General features: G+C 41.5%; 4 protein-coding genes across 9 annotated transcripts; 2 read left to right on the top strand and 2 right to left on the bottom strand.

The window, feature by feature from the left end:
- Positions 1-4,724: 4,724 nt before the first annotated feature.
- LOC135625660 (brassinosteroid-responsive RING protein 1-like) lies at positions 4,725-5,219 on the bottom strand. Its single transcript, XM_065130742.1, has one exon. It carries the CDS (start codon positions 5,217-5,219, stop codon positions 4,725-4,727), a length of 495 nt encoding a protein of 164 aa, XP_064986814.1.
- A 1,755-nt stretch (positions 5,220-6,974) lies between these two features.
- Positions 6,975-8,080, top strand: LOC104000208 (putative expansin-A30). The gene is made up of 3 exons (XM_009422194.3): positions 6,975-7,132; positions 7,213-7,528; positions 7,607-8,080. The coding sequence occupies exons 1-3, from the start codon at positions 6,979-6,981 to the stop codon at positions 7,917-7,919; spliced, it is 783 nt and encodes a 260-aa protein (XP_009420469.3). The 5' UTR covers positions 6,975-6,978; the 3' UTR covers positions 7,920-8,080.
- Positions 8,081-9,758: 1,678 nt separating this feature from the next.
- On the top strand, positions 9,759-15,323 carry LOC104000180 (MADS-box protein SOC1). Of its 2 annotated transcripts, none has more exons than XM_009422165.3 (7): positions 9,759-10,172; positions 13,822-13,903; positions 14,374-14,435; positions 14,532-14,631; positions 14,717-14,758; positions 14,810-14,881; positions 14,976-15,323. In XM_009422165.3, exons 1-7 carry the CDS (start codon positions 9,988-9,990, stop codon positions 15,069-15,071), a joined length of 639 nt encoding a protein of 212 aa, XP_009420440.2. In that variant the 5' UTR covers positions 9,759-9,987; the 3' UTR covers positions 15,072-15,323. The 2 variants fall into 2 exon arrangements, with proteins under 2 accessions (XP_009420440.2, XP_064987227.1); XM_065131155.1 differs by having other exon boundaries at positions 9,763-10,172; positions 14,840-14,881.
- Positions 15,324-20,699: 5,376 nt separating this feature from the next.
- LOC104000207 (brassinosteroid-responsive RING protein 1-like) lies at positions 20,700-26,553 on the bottom strand. 5 transcript variants are annotated; one of them, XM_065128132.1, is made up of 6 exons: positions 26,403-26,553; positions 24,736-26,299; positions 23,007-23,364; positions 22,795-22,877; positions 22,262-22,487; positions 20,700-21,582 (listed from the first exon to the last, which is right to left on the bottom strand). In XM_065128132.1, exons 5-6 carry the CDS (start codon positions 22,316-22,318, stop codon positions 20,842-20,844), a joined length of 798 nt encoding a protein of 265 aa, XP_064984204.1. In that variant the 5' UTR covers positions 22,319-22,487; positions 22,795-22,877; positions 23,007-23,364; positions 24,736-26,299; positions 26,403-26,553; the 3' UTR covers positions 20,700-20,841. The 5 variants fall into 5 exon arrangements, with proteins under 5 accessions (XP_064984204.1, XP_064984205.1, XP_064984208.1 ...); XM_065128133.1 differs by having other exon boundaries at positions 23,007-25,076; positions 25,381-26,299; XM_065128136.1 differs by having other exon boundaries at positions 23,007-25,076; positions 25,449-26,299.
- Between the last annotated feature and the right edge of the window lie 243 nt (positions 26,554-26,796).

Genomic DNA, 26,796 nt, shown 5'->3' with positions numbered 1-26,796 from the left:
GGCCAGCTCGATACTGGGCCTAGAGGGTCATACACATATGATAGACATTGCGACGAGTAGATGTTCGGATATGAGATATCTTTTGGAGTCCCTATTCTATTCTAATCTGTGCATCTCCTATATTCAGTAGCTAACTTCTATGCTTACTACATATTGTATGCATCTCATATGTGCAGTGAAATCAACTACCATGTGTCTTATACATCTGTTTACTTATATACATGAATACATCTGTCTTGGTGCTTGATAAAATTGTTCAATCTGATCAAAAGGCATTTTTTTTAATTTAGCACTTTCTATGGGCTCATCTTTGTTCATTGTCAATGATCAAGCTGCACATGTGCCAGCTAATTGAGGAATCTACAAATCTGCATCCAGTAGATATTATTTGTATTTTGGCTATTAAAAAAATACATAGATAATTCCTAAGAGGCACTACCACATTTCATCTGATGCATAGTAAACTACTTCCCTCTCTTGCTAGTTTTGTTTTTGATGACATTGTCTCAACAAGCATGTCTTTGTGCTTCAATAGCTGCACTAGTTTGAACTTTAAAATGTGTTCCAGAGCAGATATGTTAGTTTAAACGTGAAATCTGTAGATTGCATATGACAGTGATTATTTGTATCCAGCTAATTGAGGAATCTACAAATCTGCATCCAGTAGATATTATTTGTATTTTGGCTATTAAAAAATACGTAGATAATTCCTAAGAGGCGCTACCACATTTCATCTGATGCATAGTAAACTACTTCCCTCTCTTGCTAGTTTTGTTTTTGATGACATTGTCTCAAGTCTCAACAAGCATGTCTTTGTGCTTCAATAGCTGCACTGGTTTAAACTTTAAAATGTGTTCCAGAGCAGATATGTTAGTTTAAAGGTGAAATTCTGTAGATTAGAGTGTTTCATGTGGAATTGATAGAGCATCAGCACCTTTTTAACCAAGCTTCCTTGTTAAATTAATCTCAAAGCTAGTTGGCTAATAATTAGGGTATGCCCTATGGCCATAGGTACATTTGAGAACAATCATTTTGGAGGGAAGTATCCATGTAGGAGTTGTTGCACTTAGTACAACTTAAATTGTCAAATTTTCAACATGAATGAGTTCATTAAGTGGAATGGTCTAGTAGCTTTGCCTTTGAGAAAATAAAAAGTATAAATAAAAAATGTATTTTTTTGTCCTGCCTCTTCCGAAATCTTATTACAAACCTGATAGAAGACTGCAACTAAATCAACCTCTCCATTCTACTAAATACTTGTTGGTCATGGTTAAAATCTCGATAACAATCTAAGAAGGTTTGTCATATGTTTGGTCAAAACTCAAAGAACTATTTGAAGTCATTATTGCTCTAATTTTGGAAATCTGTCTAACCAGAGATTCTTTATTCTGCTCTTTCTAAGGGTTGACTAGTTCACATCATTAAACTTTGTGCTTTCTTTATTTGTTTCTCTGGGAGAGCTAGCAGAAACTTTTGTTTTTAAAACTGATTGCGTTATCTAAACTAATTTTAACCCCCTTAACCTAAATTTAGTTTCTTACCCAGGATTATTCTTTTTCATTTGGTTAAAGCTTATCAAGAAGAAGCATAATTCTTCTGTTGCAAGTGTTGAATGACATCCTAACAATGTAAGTTTGTCAATATAATCACCTTATTCATATCATGCAACCTTTTTTTTTTTCGTTGAAGTTCAAACACTGAACAGTGTAATTTGGTCATTTTTATTTCAGTTTAACTTCCACACAAATTTTTGATGTCTAATTCTCTATTTTCTCTCCTGTCAAATAAATTGTTGAACTTCAGCATGTTTTCCAGCTAATATAACTTATTTTTTATGTTTGAACTGTAAGACTGCATGTCAAAATAATTTTCAAGATTTGAAACGTATCTAGAATACCAAGATGGTTAGTTGCTTTTGTTCTAAAACAATGAGTTTTGTGTTATTATGCTGTGAAAAAGAAGGTGAAATAGCAAGTGAAGTGGGTGAAAGAACAAAAGTGAAAAAGGAGAACACTTATGTATGACATATAGGATATCATGGAAATACAAGGAGATTTAGGGAAGATGTCAACCTACTGTGACACTGTAGGTGTGAATTTATCCTTCCTGATCCTTTTGGCATATATCTATTTATATAATGTAGAACGGTTGGGCTAGCTTGATAGCAAAAGAGGATGAGTAACTATGGATGTTAAAAGATGGAAAATCTTATTTGTTTGATTTTTAAGAATAAGAATGGAACAGCTGCATAGTCAACAGATTTGTGAATCATTAAATTTGAAACAGTAATTGAAATAATAAAATAATGTACTGGTCTTGTCTCTGTTGGCTTTCTGTTATTGGATTTGGTGTAGAGCAATGATTTTGGATCATTAGATCTTTTAATCCAGATATGGGGCCTTTAAGAATGTACATTGGAATAATATATGAACATTTAGTGCTCTGTGAAATCACATGTTGGCAATTATTATCAAATTGTGATTGGATACTGTCTTTGAAATTGCTATATCTGGTCTTGTGTTGCTCATATAAAGCACATGAATGATTTAGCATATCCCCCTTCTTGTTTTTGCTTCAATTGCAATATGACAATTGGTAACATGTAAAAGGGAGAAGCTGGACTTGGAAAAGTTAAATCGACTGATTTCATCTGCATTCATGAAACCTTCTGTATTTGCAAATGTGCATCTGTTTTTACACCTATTACCAGAACTAAAAGAGCAATGGTGCTTGCGACCATCATATCAGAACAAATTCCATTGTTTCTTTGACTTCATCTTTGACTTTGTGGTTGCAGCTTCTTCTTGCAACAGCATATACTGATGATAAATGTCGGGTTTTCTCCACTTTCATCAAAGATTTAGATTCACGGTTGGTACAGATACTTGGTTACAACCTAAATGATACTTCTAAAGAAGATAGGTTATATTTGTTTGATTTGTGCTTAATAATTATAGCATTGATTGACTATAATAGAGACTACAACACGGCTATGTGTGTTCATATAACTTAATTTATTTGACTTCAAGGACTTAAAGACTGAAACTGAAGTCCTTCTAGTTACCTCTAGAAGAGTCACGTGAGATCCTGTACATCATAGAACAATATATAGGCACAGCTGAAGTGGATTAGTTCCACAATACAGAAAGGATTTTGATGCTATGCTGTATGGATATTGAGATTATGACTTTGTGCACTAATAAGTAGATGGAAGAAGTGAAGGAAAGGAAGCGTCAGCTCCATCAGTTTTAATAGTATTTTTTTGCAGAATAACACATCAGCAGTATTCAAAAGTTTGTATCATAAAAATAATCTTTCCTGGTATAGTTCTCTTGTCCATTGGTATAGTCCAAGGTCTGGAATTTTGTGTTTTCTTAATGCTGAAATGTATCGGAAGTGCATCATGTTCCATTTTTCTGATGCTGTCTATCTTCAGCAGACCTCACTTCTGCAATTGCTACCATCGGTATATCTTCATCTAGTTTTCAGCTGAATGGGTCTGTCTTTATTCTTGCGATTCATATGCGTTCTAACGATAGAGATAAAATTGGAATCAGATTACGTCCTCATAATTGTTATGTTGGGCTTATCCTGAATTGTTATGTATCATGATTTATCAAGAATTGAGAAAGTTCATTTGTCATCCTATGCTATCTACAAAATATGTGCTATCTACATTATACTAATTCAATGAATTAGTATAAATAACTAATCAATTTGATGGATAATAGCAATCTCGTGCTCTCTTAATTTTCCTTTTCCTAAAGAAAACTAGGAATTAGTTATGATTTTTTAATTTGTTAGACCATGTTAGATGTAATCCGATAAATCAACTCAAATCTTCCTTTTGCGTCCAATGTCGTAGCACAAGAGCCTGCCCGTGCATGGACCCTCCACGAAGGAAAGAAACACGCGACGACGGTGATGGAACGCCAAGATTCTGCACCCACTTGGAAGAGATAGAGCAGCATCTTGTTTCCTTTTACCTGGTGCATGTACCTTGCAGAGCCGAGCTTTTAAGCATACAGCGGACTTATCACATCTTTGATTGTGATGACTCACAAGTCACCAGAACTACTGCTCCTTCCAAGTGCTTGTATGTGCCCGAAACACCAAAGGATCTGTAACGCCACTCTTGATGTAGCTTTGAGCTCACAAAATAGTTTATCCATTTAGAATCTCAAAGCTTAGTGCCATGCATTCATGGATTCTGGACTTGCTGTCACTTAGGATGATTATTCTGGTTAGCCCAGCGGCCAATGACGACGATAAATTGTTCCATTATATTTCGAACACTAAACGTAATTACCGGCGGTTCTTTCTTAATTAATTTATGTATTAGATCCTAAAACCACAAGACTCAAGGTCCTAATTGGGAAGCATGTAAGTCATAAAGTTAATTGGAAAGTATTATTCAGAAGGTTTTTTAAGCATAATCATAATATATATTTGTTGAGACAGTACTTTCAAGTATGTTTATAGCTTAGGATATTACTGCATTCATACTCGACTTAGCACTTAGATTTTGCATAATTTACCAACCTAGAAGATCCATATCCATTACGACTCTCTGACTGCACAAGCAAGAGAACGAGGCATATATGGTTTTTCCTGTCTTATTGCATTCAAACCTGTGTTCGCATCATTTGCAACACCTTTGTACACTGTTAGCCACTTCGCTAGGAGGAAGGCAACTCCTGACGCAGCCCAGACGCCGGCGGCAGTTAGTAGTTGATGTAGTGGCGGTCTTCGTCATATGAGAAAGAGGCGTCAGAAATGCCGACCTCCTCGGGGAAGAAGGGAGCTCGGCACATGGGGCAGGTGCACTGTCCGTGATCCAACCACCGGTCGACGCACCGCCGGTGGAAGACGTGGCGGCAATTGCTCATCAGCCGGACCTCGTCGGCTCCCTCAAGCTCATAGAGGCACACGGCGCAGCTCTCGGGAAAGCAGTGGCGGCCGCGATGCGCGGCGAGTAGGTCCTCGAACTGGACGACCGGCAAGCTCTCCTGGATCAACTTGGCCGGAAGCGAGTAAAGGCTTGTTTGGTGGTGGTAGCTGTGGATGTCTGAGTCATTCCACTGGGCTTCGGACCCCAGGAGGCTGCTGAGGCCAAGAGAGTGGAAGACCAGGTTGATAAGCCTTCTCAGGTGGAGTAAGAGGAAGAGCAGGTGGATGAGGAGCCTCGGGAGCTCGGGGTAGCCAAATGGGAACCCCATTGAAGGGTCAAACTGCAAGCGCAGAGAGAGAGAGAGAGAGAGAGAGAGAGGCTTATGGAGATCGCTAGGCCGGTGTGCAGAAGGGTGTGAGAAAGAAGGCTGGTGGATTGGTCATTTTGTACAGGGAGGAGAGGGATATGGGACATGATTGATGAGATGAATCCCATGTGATGTTCATCTTGTGGATGGAAGCATTAAGTGAGTTGATGTCCAATTGGCCAATCATTCGAGGTGCGATGTGGTTCTTGGAAGTAAATTATTCTCACTCGTTCATCTCTCCACTTCTCCCTGCATAAGGAAAAGGAGATGAACAATGACAAGTGTTGGTTGATGGGTTCACAAATTCATGTGTTTGTCTCATCATCATTGTCCTTTTCCTGTAAGTGCAAACCAGTCATTCGACTGCCAAATCCATGGCAGATAGCTTTCTTGAGTAGTTCTCAACAATGACATTGAGATTAGTAGCAGTCTCAACTCCTTGACTCTCCATATCACCTTTCATCCAACACGGATAACATCACGAGGCATGCAAGGTGGAAACAAGCCAACATGGTGGAGCTCATACGGAGCACCATGCCACTTGGTGCCACCATGATGCGCTCAACAAGCAAGCATGGGCTTTTGGCATCTCCCATTACATCTCTCCTCCATGTTAAGTTCACATGGTGGTGGTGGTGGTCGTGGTGGAGGATATGGAGGAGAGACAAAGAGTTATTAGTCTATTGTTTTGGAGTAGGGGAGTGGACACATCACATCACTAGCTCCTCCTTTGTCTTTCCCACCGTCGGCCATTAGAGCACCAACAGGAGCAAGACACGGCGCCCGGAAGCGGACGACTTGTCTCCCTCCCCTGACTGTGCCATGCCTGGTGTGCCCAACTCTAAAAGGGAAGAAGAGCCAATGAACTCAACATACAGTGCTTGTCCTTCCACAGTTTTCTTTGTTAAGGGAATCATTCGGGTTGATCAATCTGCACCCACATCATGCTACTGTTGCTGTTTTATTTACCCAGATATTAAATTGCTAGGAACAGCCTCACTTTTAGTGTCATGCTTGGGATGGGTGTCAGCGAGAGATCTCCACGAGGAGGAGGAGGAGACGTGGGAAAGGGATAAGTACCATATTACCTACTAAATATATTAACAATGAGAGAGAGAGAGAGATGGTTCCCAACTTATCCACATTAAAAGGTATTTTCCTCATGAATAAAAAAATAATATTTTCCTCACTTAAATTTATATAAAAAATATTTTCCTCAGGAATAAAAAATAAAAAAAATAAAAAAAGGGAATTAAAGAGCCTCATTTTTAGTGCACTTTGAATATTTAAAAAGGCATTATTGTTGGCAAATTAAAACCATCAATTCCAATTTATTTAATACACATCAAACTCGATTAATTAATTGCACATACGCACAATTCTTTGTGTCCGACTCCATCCCAAACTTAACGAAGAGAGCATCCCACCTTACTTCCATGCACGTTCTAATGGAAACTTGCATGCACGTTGCAGTTCCCCGACGAAGAACCAAATGTAGAATCCCCGAACCATCCTTACTCTTGGCTCAAATTTTCGTCCGATTCAAAGTAAATATTGCCTGTTCCTCCACCCATTTTGGTAATTCCCCATGCACTTCACGCCCATCGTGCAGTCGACGTCCAAGCGCGGCATCAGAATTCTCCATCGCAGACACATGCAGTGTTGCATGTATAAATAGCTGATAGCAGTTTGGGCAATGCAGGGAGAAACCAAGGAAGAAATGGCTTCGTCGTCGTCGTCGTCGCTCCTGTGCAATCTCGGGTTACTGGTGCTGGCAATGGCGATAGCCAGAGCTGGCGCCGTGTTTCGCCCCACGCCGTGGTCGATGGCCCACGCCACCTTCTACGGCGACGAGTCTGCGTCAGAAACCATGGGTTTGTCTCATCTCAACATCGCTTAATGCATCTGTGGAACAGATCTAACGTTGTGAATGCCATCTATACGTATCTCTCAGGTGGAGCTTGCGGATATGGCAACCTGTTCAGCACGGGATACGGCACGAACACCGCGGCACTTAGCTCGGTGCTGTTCAAGGACGGATTTGGCTGCGGAAGCTGCTACCAGATACGCTGCTCCGGCGCCTCCGCGTGCTACAGGGGTTCCCCGATCATCACCGTGACAGCCACCAACCTCTGCCCCCCCAACTGGGCTCAGCCCTCCGACAACGGTGGGTGGTGCAACCCCCCGAGAGTGCACTTCGACATGTCGAAGCCGGCGTTCATGAAGATCGCCGACTGGCATGCCGGTATCGTGCAGGTCATGTACCGCAGGTAATCAAAACCATCCATCCTTCCGTTCTCACTGCCGCCATGAAGAGTGCTGAAACACCATGGCATGCATGGTTGCAGGGTTCCTTGCCCGGTTCGCGGCGGAATCCGGTTCCTCCTGCAGGGGAACGGGTACTGGCTGCTGGCCTTCGTGATGAACGTGGGAGGCGGAGGAGACGTCGCCAGGATGTGGGTGAAGGGAAGCAACACGGGGTGGATCAGCATGAGCCAGAACTGGGGTGCTTCCTACCAGGCCTTCTCGAGCCTGGGAGGGCAATCCCTTTCCTTCAAGATCATGTCCTACACCACGAGAAATACCATCATCGCGTCCGACGTCGCTCCTTCGAACTGGAACGTGGGGTTAACCTACGAGGCAACCGTAAACTTCCATTGATGTGGGACCTTCGATGTTCTTGTCCATGGAAGCTCTCGTAGAGAAGAAAGGCTGCCCACTAGGCTAGAAGGCCTTGTTTGGTGCAGATTGGGATAGGTTTGGTTCTGTAATCTTCTCAAGTCTATTAACAGATCAATGATACTGCTCATCGTTTGGCTTTTTGGGTAATGGATCGAGCTACGGATTGCAGTGCATCTACCACGTAATCGTTGACCAAGTCAATGGGAACTCACCACGTTTTATCTTGCTTACTGGCTAATGGTTCAAGTTACGGACGGTACGTTCGATGTGACTGGGGAGGGGCCCGTGCGGGACCCGCCTGTGGAGGTAGCCGAGACGTATTTGTTTTCTTTTTCCTAGGACGCTTTACGTAGCAACTGAAGTTACGATAGACACTCGTCGCGACTCAAGGCGGGACGTGAGGCTGCGCACCTCGCCGTCGTCCTTTCGACGAGGAGAAGACGCGAGGCAGCGGAACCTAAGCGGATCGCGAAGCTTTAGGGGACCGCGGGCGAGTAGATGGTGGGCATTTGCATGAATCGAGGAGGACGGAGAGACACGAAAAAAGGTTCTCAATGCTCACGAAAACGAGACGGCCTTTTGCGCCAATCGGAGAGCTCGCCCTTCAAATCACAGTGACTCCGCCTTCGCCTAAGTCTCATTCAGCCTCCTCCTCCTCCAACCCCCACGCCATGGATAACGCGCCCGCCGAGGAACTTTCTGCAACCTTTAACCCATTAAACAAGCGACGGAGAGAGGAAGCAGAACCACGAGCAGAGAGAGGGCGGGAGAGCAAGAAGAAGAAGAAGAAGAAGAAGAAGAAGAAGACGAGGTTGGTGAGGAACAGGAGAAGCACGTGAGGCGGGACTCTCGAGACCTCGGCCAGCCGAGCCGCGTGTCCACACCTCGTGGGCTGCTGCTCTCGTACGTACGATCACCCCACGCCACGCCGGACACGCACCCACCGCCACCACCACCTCCGCTCCCCCTCCTCCTCCCCACTCACCTCGTACTGACCCCTGCGGCAGGACCACCACCGCACCCCTCCGAAGCCTCAGCTTTACAAGAAAGCTCTCTCTCTCTCTCTCTCTCTCTCTCTCTCTCTCTCTCTCTCTCTCTCTCTCGCGTTTCTGTATTTTCCTTCACACACACACAAACACACACACACAGAGACAGGTAATGAATGAGAGGTTAGCACTTGGATCTTTTCCGCATATTACTTCGACGATCACTACACAGGCAGATCAGATGGACAGAGCACAAACAACTAAGAAAAAAGTACTACTCTTCTCTTGAGAATGGACGTTCTTTTCGCATACATAAATCAATAGTGAGATGACTCACTGTTTAGTTTCTTCCTTGGATGATGGGGGAGGAGGAAGAGAAATGATGATGTGCCCATGGCATCACTCGACACAAGATCACATTTTAAGGTTCTAAGATGTCATCAAAGAACTCATTGGAGATGTACATAAATCGATGCTTTTCCAAATCAACCTAAACCAGAGGCAAAATTATGTTCTACTCAGATAAAGTGGTCAGCCCTACCAAGTAGGAAAAGTTCCCATGAACTTTAGACTCCAACGCTGTCCATGTCCTTTAGATTCTACAATTACAATACATTATGCTTTTCCTTAAAATGAAATGGAAGAATTAAAAGACTAACGCACACAAATCCAGAATAATATAGGAAAAGGCTAAAGAAACAGCAGCTGAGAAGACAATGAATGTTTGCTGTGCTAACAGGTGCGGCCACAAATGCTCTCACTTCCCCCTCTTTCTTCGTTCCTTAATTTGTTTTAGAATCTACGACAGTGTGACCAATAAGGAAAGGGATGCATAAAAAAGGAAGAAGCGAGGAGGACCGACACCAGAGAAGAAAGTGTTATTCTTTTCCTTTCTGTGATTATTCTTTAGCCATTTGTGGAAGTGCGGTTTCCAGCTTTAGTATCCTCTTACCCTTCATAAGTCCCCTAAGGTTCAGAGAACGACTGAGATGGGAGCCCAAGAGTGAAGAGATCACAGTTCAGATCAGAAGAACGGTAGAGAGAGAGAGAGAGAGAGAGAGATGGTGAGGGGAAAGACGGAGGTGAGGCGGATAGAGAACGCGGCCAGCCGGCAGGTGACCTTCTCCAAGCGCCGCAACGGCCTCCTCAAGAAGGCATACGAGCTGTCCGTCCTGTGTGACGCCGAGGTGGCCCTCATCGTCTTCTCCAGCCGCGGCAAGCTCTGGGAGTTCTCCAGCTCCTCCAGGTTCCTGACTCTATAACTATTTTCTTGGTTTCCTTTCCCCTTGTTTCGTGTGATCTCGCCCATCGTTTTCGGGCCTGGCTTCTTCCTCCTTTGATGCAGTACCCAGTTAATCGATCGGTCTCTCCCTTGTCCTACAAGTAGTACATGTTCTTTGCTGACACTCTCCTTTTGATACTTTCTGTACCTCCAAACTGACAAGGAGCTTTTCCACTTGTTTGATCTCTGGACGCTGCTCATGCGGTAGTACTCTTGTGGATACTTTGGTGTTGATTCTTCTTGAAGATCACCATCATCATGCACAGGAAACGATCACAGAGATCGAAACTATGAGTTGGATCATAAATCCTGAGATGAACTACATCAGAAACAAAAGCAAAATGGATGAAGGATGACCAGAGATTTAAGTTTCAGATACATATAATCGTGCCATCATGTGGGTCATATTTCCCATATTAGTGCATCCGACAGCAGTAGCTACTTGTATCATGTATGTTCGGTATGTGTTGGATTAGCATTAGCATTTCACCAACCTGGAAATGCTTGGATATAAGTTTCTTCTATGCACCAGCAAGTCTACCTGAAAGCCACAAGCATGGAAACCATGGCAAGAATGTGCTCCCTGGTGACATGGAAACCAAGTAGGCCTCAGGAAATAGTGACCTTTCTACTGTAGATTAGACTCTCTTTTCTTGCATTCTCCCTTGCAACTTCTCTTTTGCTGATACCAGTCACTTCCCTAGATGATTTATTTCTCCAGATTTGAGTCAATAGCTTTGAAATGGTAGCTATTTTTGTTTGTTTTAAGTCCATTTCTCAGGATTAGACATTTAAAAGCATAGATTCTTTAAATAGGGATCCCTTTGTTGTGTTTTAGGAGCAAAAGTTCATCCTGCTCCTGCTGAAATATACTGACTTTCCTCCAGAAAACAAAGTTATTGATGTCACTCGATAGGTATCTCATTTTAGGCTCATCTCATGGGGCTTGCATGATAGTGGACACTTTTTGACTGATTGGGAGAGCACCATAAGCACATCAATTTTCAATCCCTGTATCTGTTTTTATTTTTTACTTAATAAGATTATTTGATTTTGAACTCTTCTTATATGTCGCATCATTTATGAACCTGTTTCTTTGCAACCACCACATTGCCAATGGGGAGGATTTCCCCTCTACTTGGCATCATGTTCTTGCAATTATAAGGGTTCTTGATTCAAAATTGTATTACTTCTTCCTAAGAACCTGTCAGTTTACTGATACAAGATAATTTTCTCAACTATATGAGAAAATATCTCTACTCTATTGAGAAAAATCTTCTATTTTGTTGAGGAAAATCCTCTCTCTTAATCTAATCTGTATAAATAGGAGAGGGACATGTTAATGTATTCAAGCTAAAGTTATTTCAATAATAAAACTTCTACAATAATTATTCTTATCTTCTATTCTTTTTATCACAAACAATATCATTCAATTTTCAACCATTGCTTTGGAAGAAGCAAATGACACACCCCTTTCACCTTACAAACTCTTCTTGTTGGTCGATTACCACCGGTAACCAATAATTTTGCGTTGATTAGATGCGCGTAGCATAATGCGATGTTAATTTTCAGCTAAATGTTGTAATTTAACCTTCAAAAAACTTTACTTATCACCCTAAGATCAAAGAATTAGTTTGCACTTGCTTATAGTTTAGCCTTCAAAAAACTTTGAGATGACTAATCATATCTAAATGTTGTTACTTGTTTCCACTTGACATTAACATTTTCTTAAACAAAGTCAATGTGAGAACCTATTCAATCTAAAATGTATAATATGTTCCTCATCCCAAGTCAAGTATACAACAACATATCATGAGCATCCATACCTCCATGTGATATTATATCAAGCTTTCTTATCTTTTTTCTTGCATACATGTAACTCTGGACTGTTCTAAATGACTAAGAAATCCTAACCTCAGATGACTGCTCTAACCCTGAAACCAGTGAGATATCTGAATCAACCTATGTATTCATAGCTTCGAAACTTATCTGCTGGAAAACAAAGCACCTTGCCTTTACAACTAGACTCAAAAACATGAATCCTACCTATAAAGTTATTCGAGAGAATTGACCCCACTTGGATTAGAGATAGATATGCTGCTGCATTACAAGGTGCTAATAATGATTTCCTCATCCCATCTTGTTTATGCCAAATGTGTATATGATTTAGGTTGCATCAGAAATATCAACAATGAAGAAGAATACCTTATTCAGATCAAGTATGTGACTAGAAGGTATGGTCACTTGTTTTATGGTTTCATTTCTTTTTAATGTTGGTGATTACTTTGGATAAACTACTAATTAATAGAGGGTGCTGCAGTGTGTGTGTGGGAGAGAGTTGTGACTGCTGCAAAGTTATACAGTGATTAGTATTATGTCATAATTGGCAACTTTAATCGAGTTCCATCAGACCGATCTCGACTGATGTATGACAATAATACCAAGATAATATATAAAATGAGAGCGATCTCGGATGATACATGGATTGAGTATATCGTATCCGAATCAATCGATATCACGGAGAACTCTAAAAGATGTACGAGGAAGTAAGAAAATTGCTACTCAATCAATGCAGTATGAAAACATGAGCACAATGATATCTTATCTTCTTTTGAAGTTTAAACACATAAATAATAATAGCAAAATTGTCCTAACATGTCACACATACTGACATAGACATGCGCTGCTTCATAGGATTCTTCAGTTTGTTCACTTCCACCACCCAAGAATTTGGATCAGTAAATGGGAAGCAAACAGTGATGTGCTTAGGATAAGAAAGGAATCGATAAAGCTCTCTAAATAGTAAGCCTTTCTTCATTTTCCGCGATTAGGTTAAGCCAGTATTAACTCTTCAGTAGTATGTGCAAAAGCATGTTGGAATGGATGCAAGATTTTATTTCATGTACAGAAACACTAAAACAGATGGATTGTTTTTTTTTCTGGGTTTTTCAACATCGATCTTTATTATGTTTAGCGTTGAATTGAATTCCCGAAGCTCATGTTATATTTAAGCATTTATCTTTCTTATTTCAACATTGATATTTTTATGTTTCTTCCTGTTGTGTACCAAAGTTTGTACTTGATATTTCAACTTCTTTAGCTTTTATTTTTTCTGTCTCTTGCATCTTCTGCAAGTAAATGACACTCATCCTTCTAAACTTTTCGGTAACCCCTTTGTTACCAATCTCTTTTGGTCACTCATTAAACTAACATAATCATTAGGTTAAGCAAGTAAATGACATCCTTTCCTTGTTGAGGATTAGCCAAAATTCTATGGTTATATATTTGATGATGGATTCTCCACCAAAAATAAATATGGCTACTACCATGACTTTTATTATACCAAATCTATGTTTGTAACTCAACATCTAGGGTTGAGTTCTGTGGATCAAATTGAGGTAAAAATTGAATACTAAGTATATATTCTAGGAATAAAAAAGATCAATGTTATCCACTACTATTATAAGGATGTGAGACATCCTATTTTATCATCTAAAATCTCTCTTCTTCTTCTTTTTCCTCATCAATTGTGAGCAATTTTTAGTGTCTAATGCTTTTATAATTCATTTTTCTCATATAGTTCATTAACCCTCTTCCATTCTTTGGTGTTCAGCATCGAAAAGACGATGGATCGCTACTTGATGCACACAAAGGATGTGAATACCAAACACAGCGCAATGGCCCAAGAGATGAAGGTTGAAAGGCTTCATCTTTTTCTATCACATGGATTCTGATAAGTAAATGATTGTGCTGTTGATCTTTCAAGTCAAGCATTCCAGTAGTTAGCTGCAGAAACAAGAAAGATCAGTTCTGCAATAACACTCACCAGTGGAAACATTAGCCATATTCAACAACATTGAATCCAAGCATTCAAAAGCATCTGTTCATGTTTTTTCTTCACTTCTGAAGATTACTCAAAGGCATTGAGTTATTAGCATTCCATTTTAGTGCTATCAACACTGTCCAAGGAGATCTTCCCTCAAAACTAAAAGGAAAAGGAAGAAGAATGAGATCAAGATCTTATCAGTAACCACTGTGAATCATAAAGTAGACCCAATGCAGCTAATAAGAGAAATTAATGTTATGCATAAAAGAAAAAAATAAAACCTTCATGACTTCTTCTCCCTTGGTTTGTCATGTGTATATTTGTACCTGCTATTTGCAGGATCTGATGTCTGAGGCCACTAATATGACAAAGAAGATTGAACTTATTGAAGCCCATAAAAGGTTCCTTAATTTTGCCCACACTCCATCCTCCTTATTGTTCTATCCAGTTTACAATTTTGACCACTTGGTGAGCATGCATCATTTGCTTTGTTGCAGGAAGCTCCTTGGTGAAACTTTGGAAACTTGTTCAGCAGCAGAACTGCATGAACTAGGGAATCAGCTGGAGGAGAGCCTGAGACAAATTAGGAAGAGAAAAGTTAGTCCTGATGAGACATCCTTTCTTCTCTTGCTCATCTTGCAAACCTAATTGGTTTTGACTCACTTTTCTTCTGTTCATTCAGCAATGCCTCCTAGCCGAGCAAATCGCAGAGCTCAGAGAGAAGGTAAAAGCATCATTCCCTGCCATATGATCATTCTTACTGCCTCACTGTAAGGATCTCTGTTGTTTTATGTATGAAACCCAGGAGAAGAGCCTTTCAAAGGAGAATAAATTATTACATGAAAAGGTAATCTATCTGCTTCACTTACATTTCTCTATCAAGCAGTCATTTTTCAGTGAAAAATAAACTAATTAGACTTATTTATTTTGTTAAAATGAAGTTCAAGGGAGGAAATATGCTACGATTAAATGCAGCAGAGGTTCAAAGCATGGAGGTAAACACACAGCTGATGATTGGGAGGCCAGCAACTCTCTGAAGTGACAATACCTCAGAATGCTCATTAACCTTCGATTTTAAGTAACCTACATCTGTTAATGCTGCTTCTAAGCACTGAGGTCTGTGGATACACAAATGTGTCTACGGCCAAAGAACCATAAGGAAGTAAAGCTGAACTTAGAACACCTTATGGTAGGTGATGAAATAAGTAAATATCATGCTAAGATTCATGTATCAGTCAGACTTGTTGAGCAATGCTGATTGCCTGCAATAAATTAGTATGATCCTTAGATGTTGAACGGCATACAGAGGTCTGACTGCTTCATGCAAGATTAGTGAAGGTGTATATTAAATCCTTGCAGTAAGGACAGCATATCAAGGTTTCTTTGGTTCTCAGCTGCATGCGGTCACGAGGTCTGAGGTTTCTCTTCCGTCCGAAGCAGTGGGAGGGAGCAAAAGATGTATGAGTGTGACGATCGACAAGTAGCGCTGCCGGACGCCACAGCCAAAGAGAGAAAGCAACGAGACGTAGTAGTTATAGTAGGCTTGTCAAGTGAGATCCCATCAAATCTTTGTCAGAGAAAGAAAGCAAGACTTCGACGTAACAATTCCATCAAATCATTTTGTGTCGGTCACTCGCCCCGCCCTCTTTTGTGTTGACGTGATAGTTGTTCCTGCACTGTTCTTGGAAGGAGTGATGGAGTCAAATGAGACTCGAAATGACTTGCTGCTTTGGGGACGCAGCAGTTGCTCTCCCCATTTTCCGTGTCAATTCAATGCAGAATGCATCTTGCGCAGAAGGTTTTCTCCCGGTTTTGTGGATCCGTGGACGTGTCTCATTGCCCTGGGCACATGAAGGTCGATGTCTTGACAAGACTCAAAGGCTTGGCAAGACTACAACTTTGCTGCAGTAGCCTTTGCCCAGGTTTCCTGGATCTGTCTTTTCATCGGAGGCCAATCTTGCTAGATAGATTTCAAAGGCTTAGGTAGTAGTGCAACTATGCATCAGAGATGCTGCATGAGTAATATAGTTGATGGAACCTAGAATGGGTCAGGAGCACATGAAGGATTCTGGATCTAAAACCCTAGCATAAGGATTGCTGCCTAACTCAGATTATGATCATCTGCAAGAGAAGTAAGTTTAATATAATGTTTCAGTTCATAGTTAATCGGATATGGATTGAAAGAATCAATTTTTTTTTTCTTGTGGATTGTGTTCATAGCATGTTCATCTTAAAATAGTTGATGTAGGTGGAAAAGGAGGAGTCCATGCAATCAGCATATGCCATCACTAGTTGAAACTGTTCATTCAATATATTCTCACCTTACTCGAAGACTATGTTTTCAACTCTAAAGATTGAACTTGCACTCTGCCGATATGTGATAACTGGCACTTCTCTTATGCATTTCCTTAAGGAAAAGATTACTAGATGGAGAGATTGCATTGAACTGTTCTCTTTCTTGTGCTGACACTTGTGATGCTTGACCACATCGATGAACTGAAAAGGAAAGCGAGCAAGTTTTTTGTTTATACAAAGTGCTGATCCACAAGGCTTATGTTAAAATAAAGAGATAAATGAGTTGTAGAAGAAGAAGTTGAATGTGGGAAGTATTGTTATGTTTGCAAAATTGAGAAACAGAAATGAGGTTGCGTTTAATATGAGGGGCGCATAAAACATCATCGAGAGTAAATATATTAGAGTCAGAATTAAGCGTTGTGGAACCAGTATGAGTTATAGAAAGTCCTTTACCATCACCGATGATGATATCTTCATTGCCGCCATAGGGATTGTGAAGAGACAAATTCTGAAGATCAGCGGTGATGTGATGAGAGGCACCAGAGTCGACAATCCAGTTGGACTGGCTAGGTGTCGGAGTAGTTAGGAGATTTGCCTGTGGCCAGTGTGACGGAGTAGGGAGGTGGAGACGAGACCGGCAAACTTTAGCGGAATGGCCGACTTTGTCACACAGTTGGCAAACGACCCGTCTCTGATGGCTCGGTAGGGCAGGACGCCAAGACGGATGATGGCTGGAGTCGCCACTTTGCGAGAAGGGATGACTAGGAGGATAGGAGGGGTGTTGCATGGAACTCACAGAATCAAGAGGCGTAGTAGCCAAACCTTGGGTGATGTTCGGTGAGTACCGAGTGTTCTTCCGTTTAGACTTGTGACTGACTTGAGCTGTGACAGTTGATCCAGGCAGTTTGTCCGCACGCTTCAAAGACATCTCGTAGTCAGTCAACTTATCATAGAGATCTTCAAAAGAGATTGGCGAGTCGCGTGCCCGAATTGCAGCAGCCAATTCTTTGTAGTCGGTGTCGAGACCATTGAGGGTATGAATGACAACCTCTTCATCACATAGGAAATGACCTATCAAGGCCAAGTCATCGATGATAACCTTGATAAGTTGTAAATAATCAGAGATAGTACTTCCCTCTTGTTTTGTCTCCATAAGCTTGGATAGAAGACTGAGCTTGCGAGTACGCGAATGATTTGCCAGGGTGGTTTGCAGTTTAGACCATGCATCGGCAGCTGTCACACATGAAGATATCAAGGGAGCAACGGATCCAGCAACTGAAGCTTGAATGGCTTGGAGAATGAGACGATCTTGACGTAGCCACAGTTTGTGAGCTGGATTGGGTACTGGATTAGGATCACCGGGGATGTTGAGCATGGCCGGAGGACAACTGAAATAACCATCAACGTAACCTAACAAATCATATCCAAATAAAAGATTAGAGAATTGAGCTCGCCAGGACGCATAGTTGCCACCCTTTGATAACTTAAAGGGGATTAGCGTGGCAGCATTGATGGAGATAAGCCCTGTAGAAGAACAAGAAGTGGGAGTCCCTACAGGAACTAAAACATCAGAAGAAGTGAACGAAGACATTTTCCTTCTTTTTTTTTTTTTTTTTTTTTTTTTTTTTCAGAAGAAGGCAGCGAACCTTGTGTGATACTCAGGTCACACAAGGTGGAGAATGAGGGAGGGGGCTGCTGCTATAGATTGCTTGCTGTAGCAGATTGAGCAATCTACAACAGTGCCAAAAGCTGCCGGCAGCTGCTGTGGATTGCTGCTTGCTGCTGCAGATTGTAGGGACTGCAGTTCGCCGGGAGATGGCTGCAAAAACTGCAGCGGTACTCAAGACTGCGGTTCGCCGGAAAATGACCGCAAAAATCTGCAGCAGTACTCAAGGAAACTGCAGTGAGAGAAATCTGTAGCAATTAGGTGTATAGAGAAAAGCGGCAATGAAAGCTGCTGCGATAGAGGAAGGAAGATGCAGCGGTTGCGGCTACTGCTGGCCGGGAAGTGGCTGCGACAGCGAAGGAGGAAGACGCGAGAAAGACACCGTCGTTCGCCGTTCGTCGCTATTAAGGAGGAAGACACCGCCGTTGAGGAGGCGCCGTTGTGTAGATGGAAACGGCAGCGAAAGCTGCTGCGGTAGAGGAAGATGCAGCAGTTGCGACAGCTACTGGCCGGAGAAGTGCAGGAGGCGGCTGCTGCGATAGAGGAAGATGCAGCAGTTGCGACTGCTACTGGCCGGAGAAGTGCAGGAGGCGGCTGATGTCTTCTCTGGTGCTGCCCAACGTGGGGCTGAAGGACCACGTTGTCCTTCCGGCGAAGAAGAAGGAAGAGGAAGGTGCAGCAGTTGCGACTGCTACTGGCCGGGAAGCGAGGAAGACACCGTTGTTCGCCGTTCACTGCTATTGAGGAGAGAATGTTTTCCTCCTTGCGTGACGGCGACGGAGAGTGTCTGCTGTAGGCAGCAAATAGGAGAGGGAGCAAGGCCGGCGAAGAAAAGCAAGACCGGTTAGCACCGGCTCTGAATCCGTGTCTTGGTGCTTCTTCAATGACTCCGCTTGAGGCAGCGTGCTACTGTGGTCGCTTGGCTAACACATGGCGATGCTGCTGTCGCCAAGAGGAGCTGGCTCTGATACCATGTTAAAATAAAGAGATAAATGAGTTGTAGAAGAAGAAGTTGAATGTTATTGACATATCCTCCGTCTTTATATACAGGTTAGAAGGAGAAGTTTCCTCAACGGGTTAGAGGATTTCCCTCAACAGAGTAGAGAGATTTCCTCAGCAGTTAGGGAAATCTCATCTACTTATCAGCTTAAACATGGCATTGAATTAAGAAGCATCTCTGCATCATTGTATTGATCTGTTAGTTCATTGCTAGCCATCCAAAAGTAGGTTTCAATTATTTGAGATGTATTAAGATGCTTTGACCTTTACCTGCAATGCTCTTCTGAAACTTGGTGCCAACTTCTCGAAAGTTGACCCATAACTTTGTTAGGAGTCTCATCCTTTGTGGAGGACCTTTTCCCAAGAAGATTACAAGGTGAAGAATTGACAATCTTGTAACCAGGTTTAAAGCTCTGATCAATTAGTCATCAAGTGGGTGAGATTGGCTCCATGTAAATTAAGATAGTGATAGTAAAAAACAGCCAATGATAGAATGGTTGGTATCTGCACCTTTAAATTAATATAAAAAGATTTGCATAGAAACATCATGTGAAGAATGCTCTAATTTCAGGAGAATGAGGAAATAAATCATGAATCATTCCTATCCACATTTTAGTATGAGGGGAAGCCTGTGATCCTCTTCTCATCTATCTGTAGGTCCACAAGGATGAGGCTTGAGCTAGTGATTCAGGAGGGCTTGTGCTGCTGCTGGGTCTTCTCTCCAAGTACATGTAGGTTCATGGATAGCACTGCCCACCGCATTTCCCCAAACACAGCATGCATGCTCTGTGTTTGAAGGCAATGCAAGGATGACTCCGTTTGCTCCTCAGCTGGTCCATTTTGGTACAGAGTTCATTGTGACAGAGATCAGATCAAAATGGAGTCATCACCTGAAAGATTGTACTTTGTGTGTGGTGAGGAATGGGACCATCAGCCTTGAGGAACTCTCATCCGATTAGTTTCACATGGGATATGAACTAGACTTTGATTAATGCATTCACTACACCTCCAAGCAAACAACTTGTAGTCCATTCTTTATCTACCACTTGGGTAAGCAACTCAACTCGAGCTCTAGCATTTGAACTTGGCATTCAAGTCATCTTCTATTGAGATCCACCAACCTCCTCCTCTGAGGTGTGTGGAAACGACCTCTGTTAATTGAGATCCCGTGATGGACCACCCACCTCATGGTCTGAGGCCACTTGAGCTCTTCCTAGCCATTGAACTCTTCTGACTTGCAAGTTCATCTTGCTTCCTTTCCTTTCACCTTTTTGTTTTAAGCGAACTCTTCTGAAGGCAAACCTCACCAGGATCAGTTGAGGGTGCTCAAAATTAAGATCAGAAAGGGAGAAAAATCAGTCCAAAGGTGCTTCCTCTCAATCCAAGTGCTGCAGCGGCAGTGCCATCTTGTGACACAACCAAGGAAGATGTTGGAATCGGATAAATTTGAATGGGATAAATTTGTGCTTGGTTCAGTTAATAATCTAAGATCTTAGATCTGTACAGTACACAGAAGACCAACAGAAGCCATCTGCAACCGAGACTGGATCATGGTATGCACACCATCTTTTCTTCCCTCTCATGGCCATCATCAACCATCAACCCAATCCTTTGCAGGCGAAATAAATGGATTTACACACTCACAAGATGCTTTCTTTTTCCATGTAGAATCATGTACACCAATATCTCGAACGAGAGAACACGGTAAAGAGTAAAGGATTTCAAGTGACTCGTCAGTCTTAGCACCAACTTTGTACATAAGCCTCTTGAGGTAGGTAAATTATGGTTCATCAGGGGTACAAGAACACTGTATTAACCCACTGTATGCAGCTAGCTATTCTTTGGCTTCAACCTCGGGAAGGCTCAGCAAACGCGGCATCGTCGTCGTCGTCCTCCTGCTCCTCCTCCTCCTCCTCCTCGCTTCCGTTGGGCAACAGCTGAGCTCGGCACAGAGGGCAGGTGAGCTGGCCAATGTCCACCCACTTGTCGATGCAGGCCTTGTGGAAGGCATGGCAGCAGTTGCCGAGCTCCCTGACCTCGTGCTTGGCCTCCAAGGCGCCGAGGCAGACGGCGCAGATGGCTTCGCCGCCGTGGTGTGAGCTGGGGCGGAGGGTGGAGAACCTGACGACGGGGAGCCTGGTCTTGATGGCGGAAGGCGGAGAGGGAAGCGAGAGGGGGGAGGGCAGGTCGGGGAGCTGCAGGGGGAAGGCGAAGTAGTCCTCGTAGGAGGTCGCGAGGCCGAGGTAGAAGAGGGCCATGGAGACGGCGAGCTTGATGCGGTCGAGGAGGTTGACGACGAAGGCAACCGGTCGCGGCAGGATGACGGTGTAGCAGACGGAGGGGAAGCCCATGGATGAGTGAGCGAGCTGATGAAGAGGAATTGCAGGTGGTAACGGTGGTTTATGGAAGGAAAATGAATGGGTTGGTGGTGGGAGATGAGATAGTAGGCCTCTATAAATGTGACAGAGAGAGCAGAGAGACAGAGAGAAAGAGATGAACACCCCATGTGATCTCTCTCTTTTTTGGGAGTACGAAGGAATCGGAGGGCTGAGCGAATGCTGCCTTCCCCAGGGATGGACAAACTTTGACTGCAAAAAAGTTGCATGCATTTTAAGTTGTTTAGTGCAGAAGCCACCCACATAAGAAAGAAACCTTCAACAAAATAAAACGTGACACTAATAAAGGGTTAGAATGGCCAAATTTTTATATATAAGTTAGGAAATTGACCAACTTTTTTTTTTTTTTTCCCCTTCAAATTAATTGACATGGTTTTGCAGCTCGGCAATATAGACAGGAAATGGAGTTATAGAAGACGCGATGAACTCTGTGAGTGCCCTCACCTGCTTTACACAACACAGGATCTTGGTAAAGTATTTATGAATGTGTACAAAGTTTCATTGTGACATATGATCATTCACCATGTGCCCAGGGGTCCCATAGCCAGAATGCACTTCTGTTTGGTAGTGTGTCAACTTGTTTAATCTCAGAGCAATATTTAGATAGATGAATACTGTTTCTTGAGGTTAAACTTTCTTTACTTCATAATCAACTCTAACAGAGAGAGAGAGAGAGAGAGAGAGAGAGAGAGAGAGAGAAAAGGAAACTTGTTTCGTGCAGTATGCCTGTTTGTTTAATGCATAGAAAAGTCAGGATAAAATACGAAAGATACTATGCTTGATGGAGCACTTATAATTAGATCAAGCCATTCTATGCTATATTCTAATCAAAAGCACAAAGATTCGAGGAGAAATGAGGTCACTGATTTACCTGAACATGTGAAGCTTCCTCAACACTCTTCCACAACCATAATGAGTTGCTTGACATGAAAGCTCAAATGTCAACTTGTTTATGTGTGTGTGCATTGGCATGGATGCACTTCACATCTTTTTTACCTCGGCAGTAGTTTGTACAAATGCCACTGTCATGCTCACCCACTCCTGCGACAATGCATCATGGCAGGAGGTCCCACCGGGCTGTGAACACCCCTGCCACACTGAGAAATTGTTAGTCTATTATATCAATGATCACATACCAGGATTCCTTGAGCCTTTACCCAGCTAAATAAACAAGAGTCTTTTGTCTGTGGCATGACCTTCTTGTCTGCTAAATGCAGGGAAGGTGAAGCCATGGCTACCCCTATTATAAGCTCGAGGAGGAAGAAGGGTGGGCAAGGAGAAGACATGGGAAGTGGGTTTGGTGCAATCGGGTAGCCGCTTCTTCTACCATGTCTTAGAATTTTGCTTGCAACTTGTTGATGTTCCTTAATCGACAACCAGTTAGGTAGTGACAAGATTAATTACCTCTTGCACAAGTGGAGCAGTCGGTGCATTTGTTGTTGTTGTCATCCCCACCTTCTCCTCCGGTAATATCAGTATATCTTTACCTGCATGTGTTGAAAACTTATGGTTACACATCAGTTAATTAGAAGAGTGGATGACAAACTGCATCAAAAAATTCCAATTTGAACTAGGAAAATAGTTAATAAATTAAACTCAAGAATGAGGATCCATACCCAAAATTTCAAATTGGATTCAGATCAGTCAGCAGCTTATCAGTACCATTCAAGACATAAACAGGGGGAAAAAAGGACAATATAATTCTGAACTAAAACCTGTTTTAACATTAATACAAAACAAATGAGAGCTGCTTCGACTTTCAACATTCCATCGTACCACCTAAAGGGAAAAAAAAAAAAAAGCTGTTTTCACTGTATCCCCCAACAATGCTTGTTTGTATGTGTCCATAGTGCTTGATGTTCACCATCAGGACATCCACAGTAAATTCAAGAATCTTACAAAGCTTGTGGGTTGCTTTCAAAGCACAAGCAACTCACATTATTTTCATCGATACAGCACATTTTACTGAGGAACCTACACAAGAAAAGGGGTCATGTTAATTTGATAAAAAAATATAAGAAAATTAAGAGCTGCGGCACCAATGAACAATTCCTCAAGACATATATTTCTTAAATTATTAAGCAAATTGAGACTAAAACAACAATTTGAAGTCCCACAAAGCAAAAAAAAGTTTTACAAAACATAATGGAAAAGGATATTGTTTGAACCATTTTAATGCCAACGATTTGATGTCCTACTTATGCTACCATCCATTATTCCTCTGCAACAAAACATACTTTCATTGCTCGTATAATGGACAAGACACATGTTCTGTTATCATGGATAGCAGAGAGAAGGGAAGGAAAGCAATTCACCATACCAAAAGCTATAGGTGTTAAAAAGTAAAGAACTAATCTAATATTTTAGATAAAATATAAAAATATAAACACAGTAACAAACAGTAATATATATGGTTTGGTAGAAAGCTTAAACTGCATCATATCTTATCTGACATAGCTTACCTGACATAAACAGATCCGATCAACCACAAGCATATCTATGCAGCTCACCAGTCATGAAAGAAACACTAGTCTCAGGAAAAGCACCTAATTACATTGCATCTACATATTATATTTATGTGCTCAAGTCTTGCAGACCATTCTATGTCACCATGATCATCTTCCTAGAAGTTAAGAGTAGATTTTTTTGAACCTGGAAATATCAACATCCTTCTACGAATTTAAATTTATTCATTGTCACAGATGGTCCAGGAAATTTTCTCTGGAACTCAATGCATTTCTTGAATGCAATCAGGAATACATAAAATGCACTTCACAATTTTTTTTTCTTCACGTAGCAAATTAAGAGGATCAAAAGCTGAGTGTATATGCTGACATATGATAGTTGCGTGGAACATGCTAATAAGAAGGTATTGATATCCTAGTTAGAGGGTTTTAATCCATGATACAGATGTTAATCTTGCTGAGCATAAAATGTCACATGAATCCTAAATCCAACAAGAAAAGTTTCCACCAATCACTAGAAAAGCTACAACAACATACAAAGATGACAAAAACAAAAGATCATATAATATAATTTACCAACTAGAAACTTTAGCTAAGTTGCTCCAAGTCCAATTTGACCTGGAATAGTCCAAAACGTCTCATGGCAGTCTAATTCCATACCAGACAAGCTCCAAGCAACAAAGGAACCAAACAATTAACATCACATCCAGAAGTTTGATGTTTCTACCACTATTGTTAGAGACAATAAAAAAAGTAGCTAATACTTGGCATGGGCAAACATTTTACCCAATGCATTAAGCAATTGGAGAAATTGACCCAAATACTGAAGCAACTGACCCTATCCGTGACATATCATGAAACAACCCTATGCCTTACATACCCACGATTGCTCCACAACACGACGTATTCCATATGCTAGGTAAATATGCTGCATCCATTTGCTGCAGTTTTAAATAGCTATACATCTCGGGTAACACAAGTAAGTCTCTGATTATGAGCTTCGAGCAGACAAGAGGTGGCAACCATTTAGGCGAACCACAGGTGGCAGAAGGTTTAGTATCTTCAAACTTCCCATATAGTGACAAATGTTATCAATCAGCCACTATACCAATCCCCTTTACTTCTTGAAGAAGTCACAAGGCTGAAGATGCACCATGACAGACCCGAAAACAAATGCCAAGTTGGTCTATTAGGTTATATACTTGGGCATTCTTGGCACCCCTGCATTTTAATGCACCTTGTGAGAATGAAAGAAGCACTTAAAAGATGCAGCATCACAAATTACAACATACCCCAACTAGATAAAATTTCACGTTTGCATTTGAAATAAAGTATTACTAGCATTAGCATATGTCCTATTAAATTAACTCTGGGCATGTTTAACATGATATATATTTCCAATGAAAAATAATTGGAAATTGGAAACAGATATAAGATTGTAACTGAGAGTGAGGAATTGTTGCATCTCAATAAGCAAAACCTCTAGTGGATATTAAATAAGGTAGTGAACAAAGTAAAACGATACCGAATAATATATGGTGCCAGTAGATGAAATAGAATGAGCCATAACCAATGAACAGCCAAGGTACAGACCATTATAGATAAAACAGGCCCACTGAAACTCCTGAGTTGAAATACCGAGTAGCTGGTGGAGCATGATAACTTAAACAACCCAACTGATCCAGAAGCAAAGCAAACTTTCCACCGCCACTGCCAATCCTCCGTGCTAAGATGCATGTAAGTTAGGACAACAGAAACTTCAGCACAGACACTGACCAGCAATAGGACTATGAGTAGGAATCCAAACACATAATGGACCCTCCAAGCCATGTGCTATGAAGGATGAAGAAAAGTTTAACAAAGAGGGATCCAAAGGGAAGAGTCCACAAAGGATACTACCTAGAAGAAATTTATCTTGTTATCTGGTTCTTTTGCACATAGTGCTGAAAATGCTAAGCCAAAGTGCGTCAGTAACCCACCCAAATGGCTAAGTGGCATCAAGATCGAGTACCGCAAGGACAAAAGATCTAAGAACAATGAGATTGGAAGAACTCCTGTTCTCTTGCTGACTCACAGTATGACGTTTAAAATGCATATAACAACAAGCCCGATCACCCTCCATCCTGAGGCATGTATCCCACCTTAAGAGACATCCGATGTCAATTCTCACAAATACAACTTCATAGGCAACTGAGATCTCTTGCCCCCAAATTGATTGGGACTTGTCAAGCTCCAGAGTGCAGTCCATTGGATCAATTTTATCATACATGTTAAGCTTCGACATGGCAGCCGGATCACGCTTCACGCTGCATGGAACAACTTCAAATCCAACAATATAATACCCAGACATCTCTTCCTTTGCAGTCTCCGATATCACTCCCGCTCTTCTTCACCTCTGCCAATAAACTCCACATTCTTCGCTTCAATATGTTACCGATCTAACCCTAAACAATATGAAGCCACAAAATTAGTAGAACACAGAGTCGAACGCACTGGTTAAACCGATACCTAAACAAAAAAAATCAAAGATTAAAGAGGAATTCCTACAAATTGTAGTTCCTCGTTCACTATTGCCAACAGAGGCGAAAGGAACGGGTCTGGTTGAAGATAATAAATGTATCGATCGAATTAGGTCAACGGATTGGATCGACTGAAGAGCAATACAGTGAGGAGATTGGGGAGAGGAGAAAGAAACCAAGCGGTTCTCTCTCTCTCTCTCTCTCTATATATATATATATATATATATGGAAAGAGAGAGAGAGAGAGAGAGAGAGACTCGAACTTAACGTTTGTCAGTTACGCTAACTAACCAAAACACTAATTTTGATAATACATTTTTTTAAGATTATTTTAAATATATTATTTTTTATTTTTAAATTATTATCAACCATAATTATCAATAATTAATGTTATATATTTATTTATGAACTTCACTTAAACC

This window comes from Musa acuminata, chromosome BXJ2-10 (assembly GCF_036884655.1).
Source record: "Musa acuminata AAA Group cultivar baxijiao chromosome BXJ2-10, Cavendish_Baxijiao_AAA, whole genome shotgun sequence".
Taxonomy (NCBI): Eukaryota; Viridiplantae; Streptophyta; class Magnoliopsida; order Zingiberales; family Musaceae; genus Musa; species Musa acuminata.
The sequence above is the reverse complement of the archived record's forward strand: the minus strand, read 5'-3'. Positions and strand labels throughout refer to the sequence as shown.

What these genes read in the sequence shown, in the direction of transcription:
- LOC135625660 (XM_065130742.1), bottom strand. Translation starts at nt 5,219, where the DNA reads ATGGGGTTCCCATTTGGCTACCCCGAGCTCCCGAGGCTCCTCATCCAC.
- LOC104000208 (XM_009422194.3), top strand. Translation starts at nt 6,979, where the DNA reads ATGGCTTCGTCGTCGTCGTCGTCGCTCCTGTGCAATCTCGGGTTACTG. An exon ending in GTCTGCGTCAGAAACCATGG is followed by an intron (nt 7,133 to 7,212) that starts GTTTGTCTCATC and finishes CGTATCTCTCAG; the next exon opens with GTGGAGCTTGCGGATATGGC. An exon ending in GTGCAGGTCATGTACCGCAG is followed by an intron (nt 7,529 to 7,606) that starts GTAATCAAAACC and finishes GCATGGTTGCAG; the next exon opens with GGTTCCTTGCCCGGTTCGCG.
- LOC104000180 (XM_009422165.3), top strand. Translation starts at nt 9,988, where the DNA reads ATGGTGAGGGGAAAGACGGAGGTGAGGCGGATAGAGAACGCGGCCAGC. An exon ending in GAGTTCTCCAGCTCCTCCAG is followed by an intron (nt 10,173 to 13,821) that starts GTTCCTGACTCT and finishes TTTGGTGTTCAG; the next exon opens with CATCGAAAAGACGATGGATC. An exon ending in ATAAATTATTACATGAAAAG is followed by an intron (nt 14,882 to 14,975) that starts GTAATCTATCTG and finishes GTTAAAATGAAG; the next exon opens with TTCAAGGGAGGAAATATGCT.
- LOC104000207 (XM_065128135.1), bottom strand. Translation starts at nt 22,318, where the DNA reads ATGTCAAGCAACTCATTATGGTTGTGGAAGAGTGTTGAGGAAGCTTCA. An exon ending in AGGAAGCTTCACATGTTCAG is followed by an intron (nt 21,583 to 22,261) that starts GTAAATCAGTGA and finishes ACTTTTTTGCAG; the next exon opens with TCAAAGTTTGTCCATCCCTG.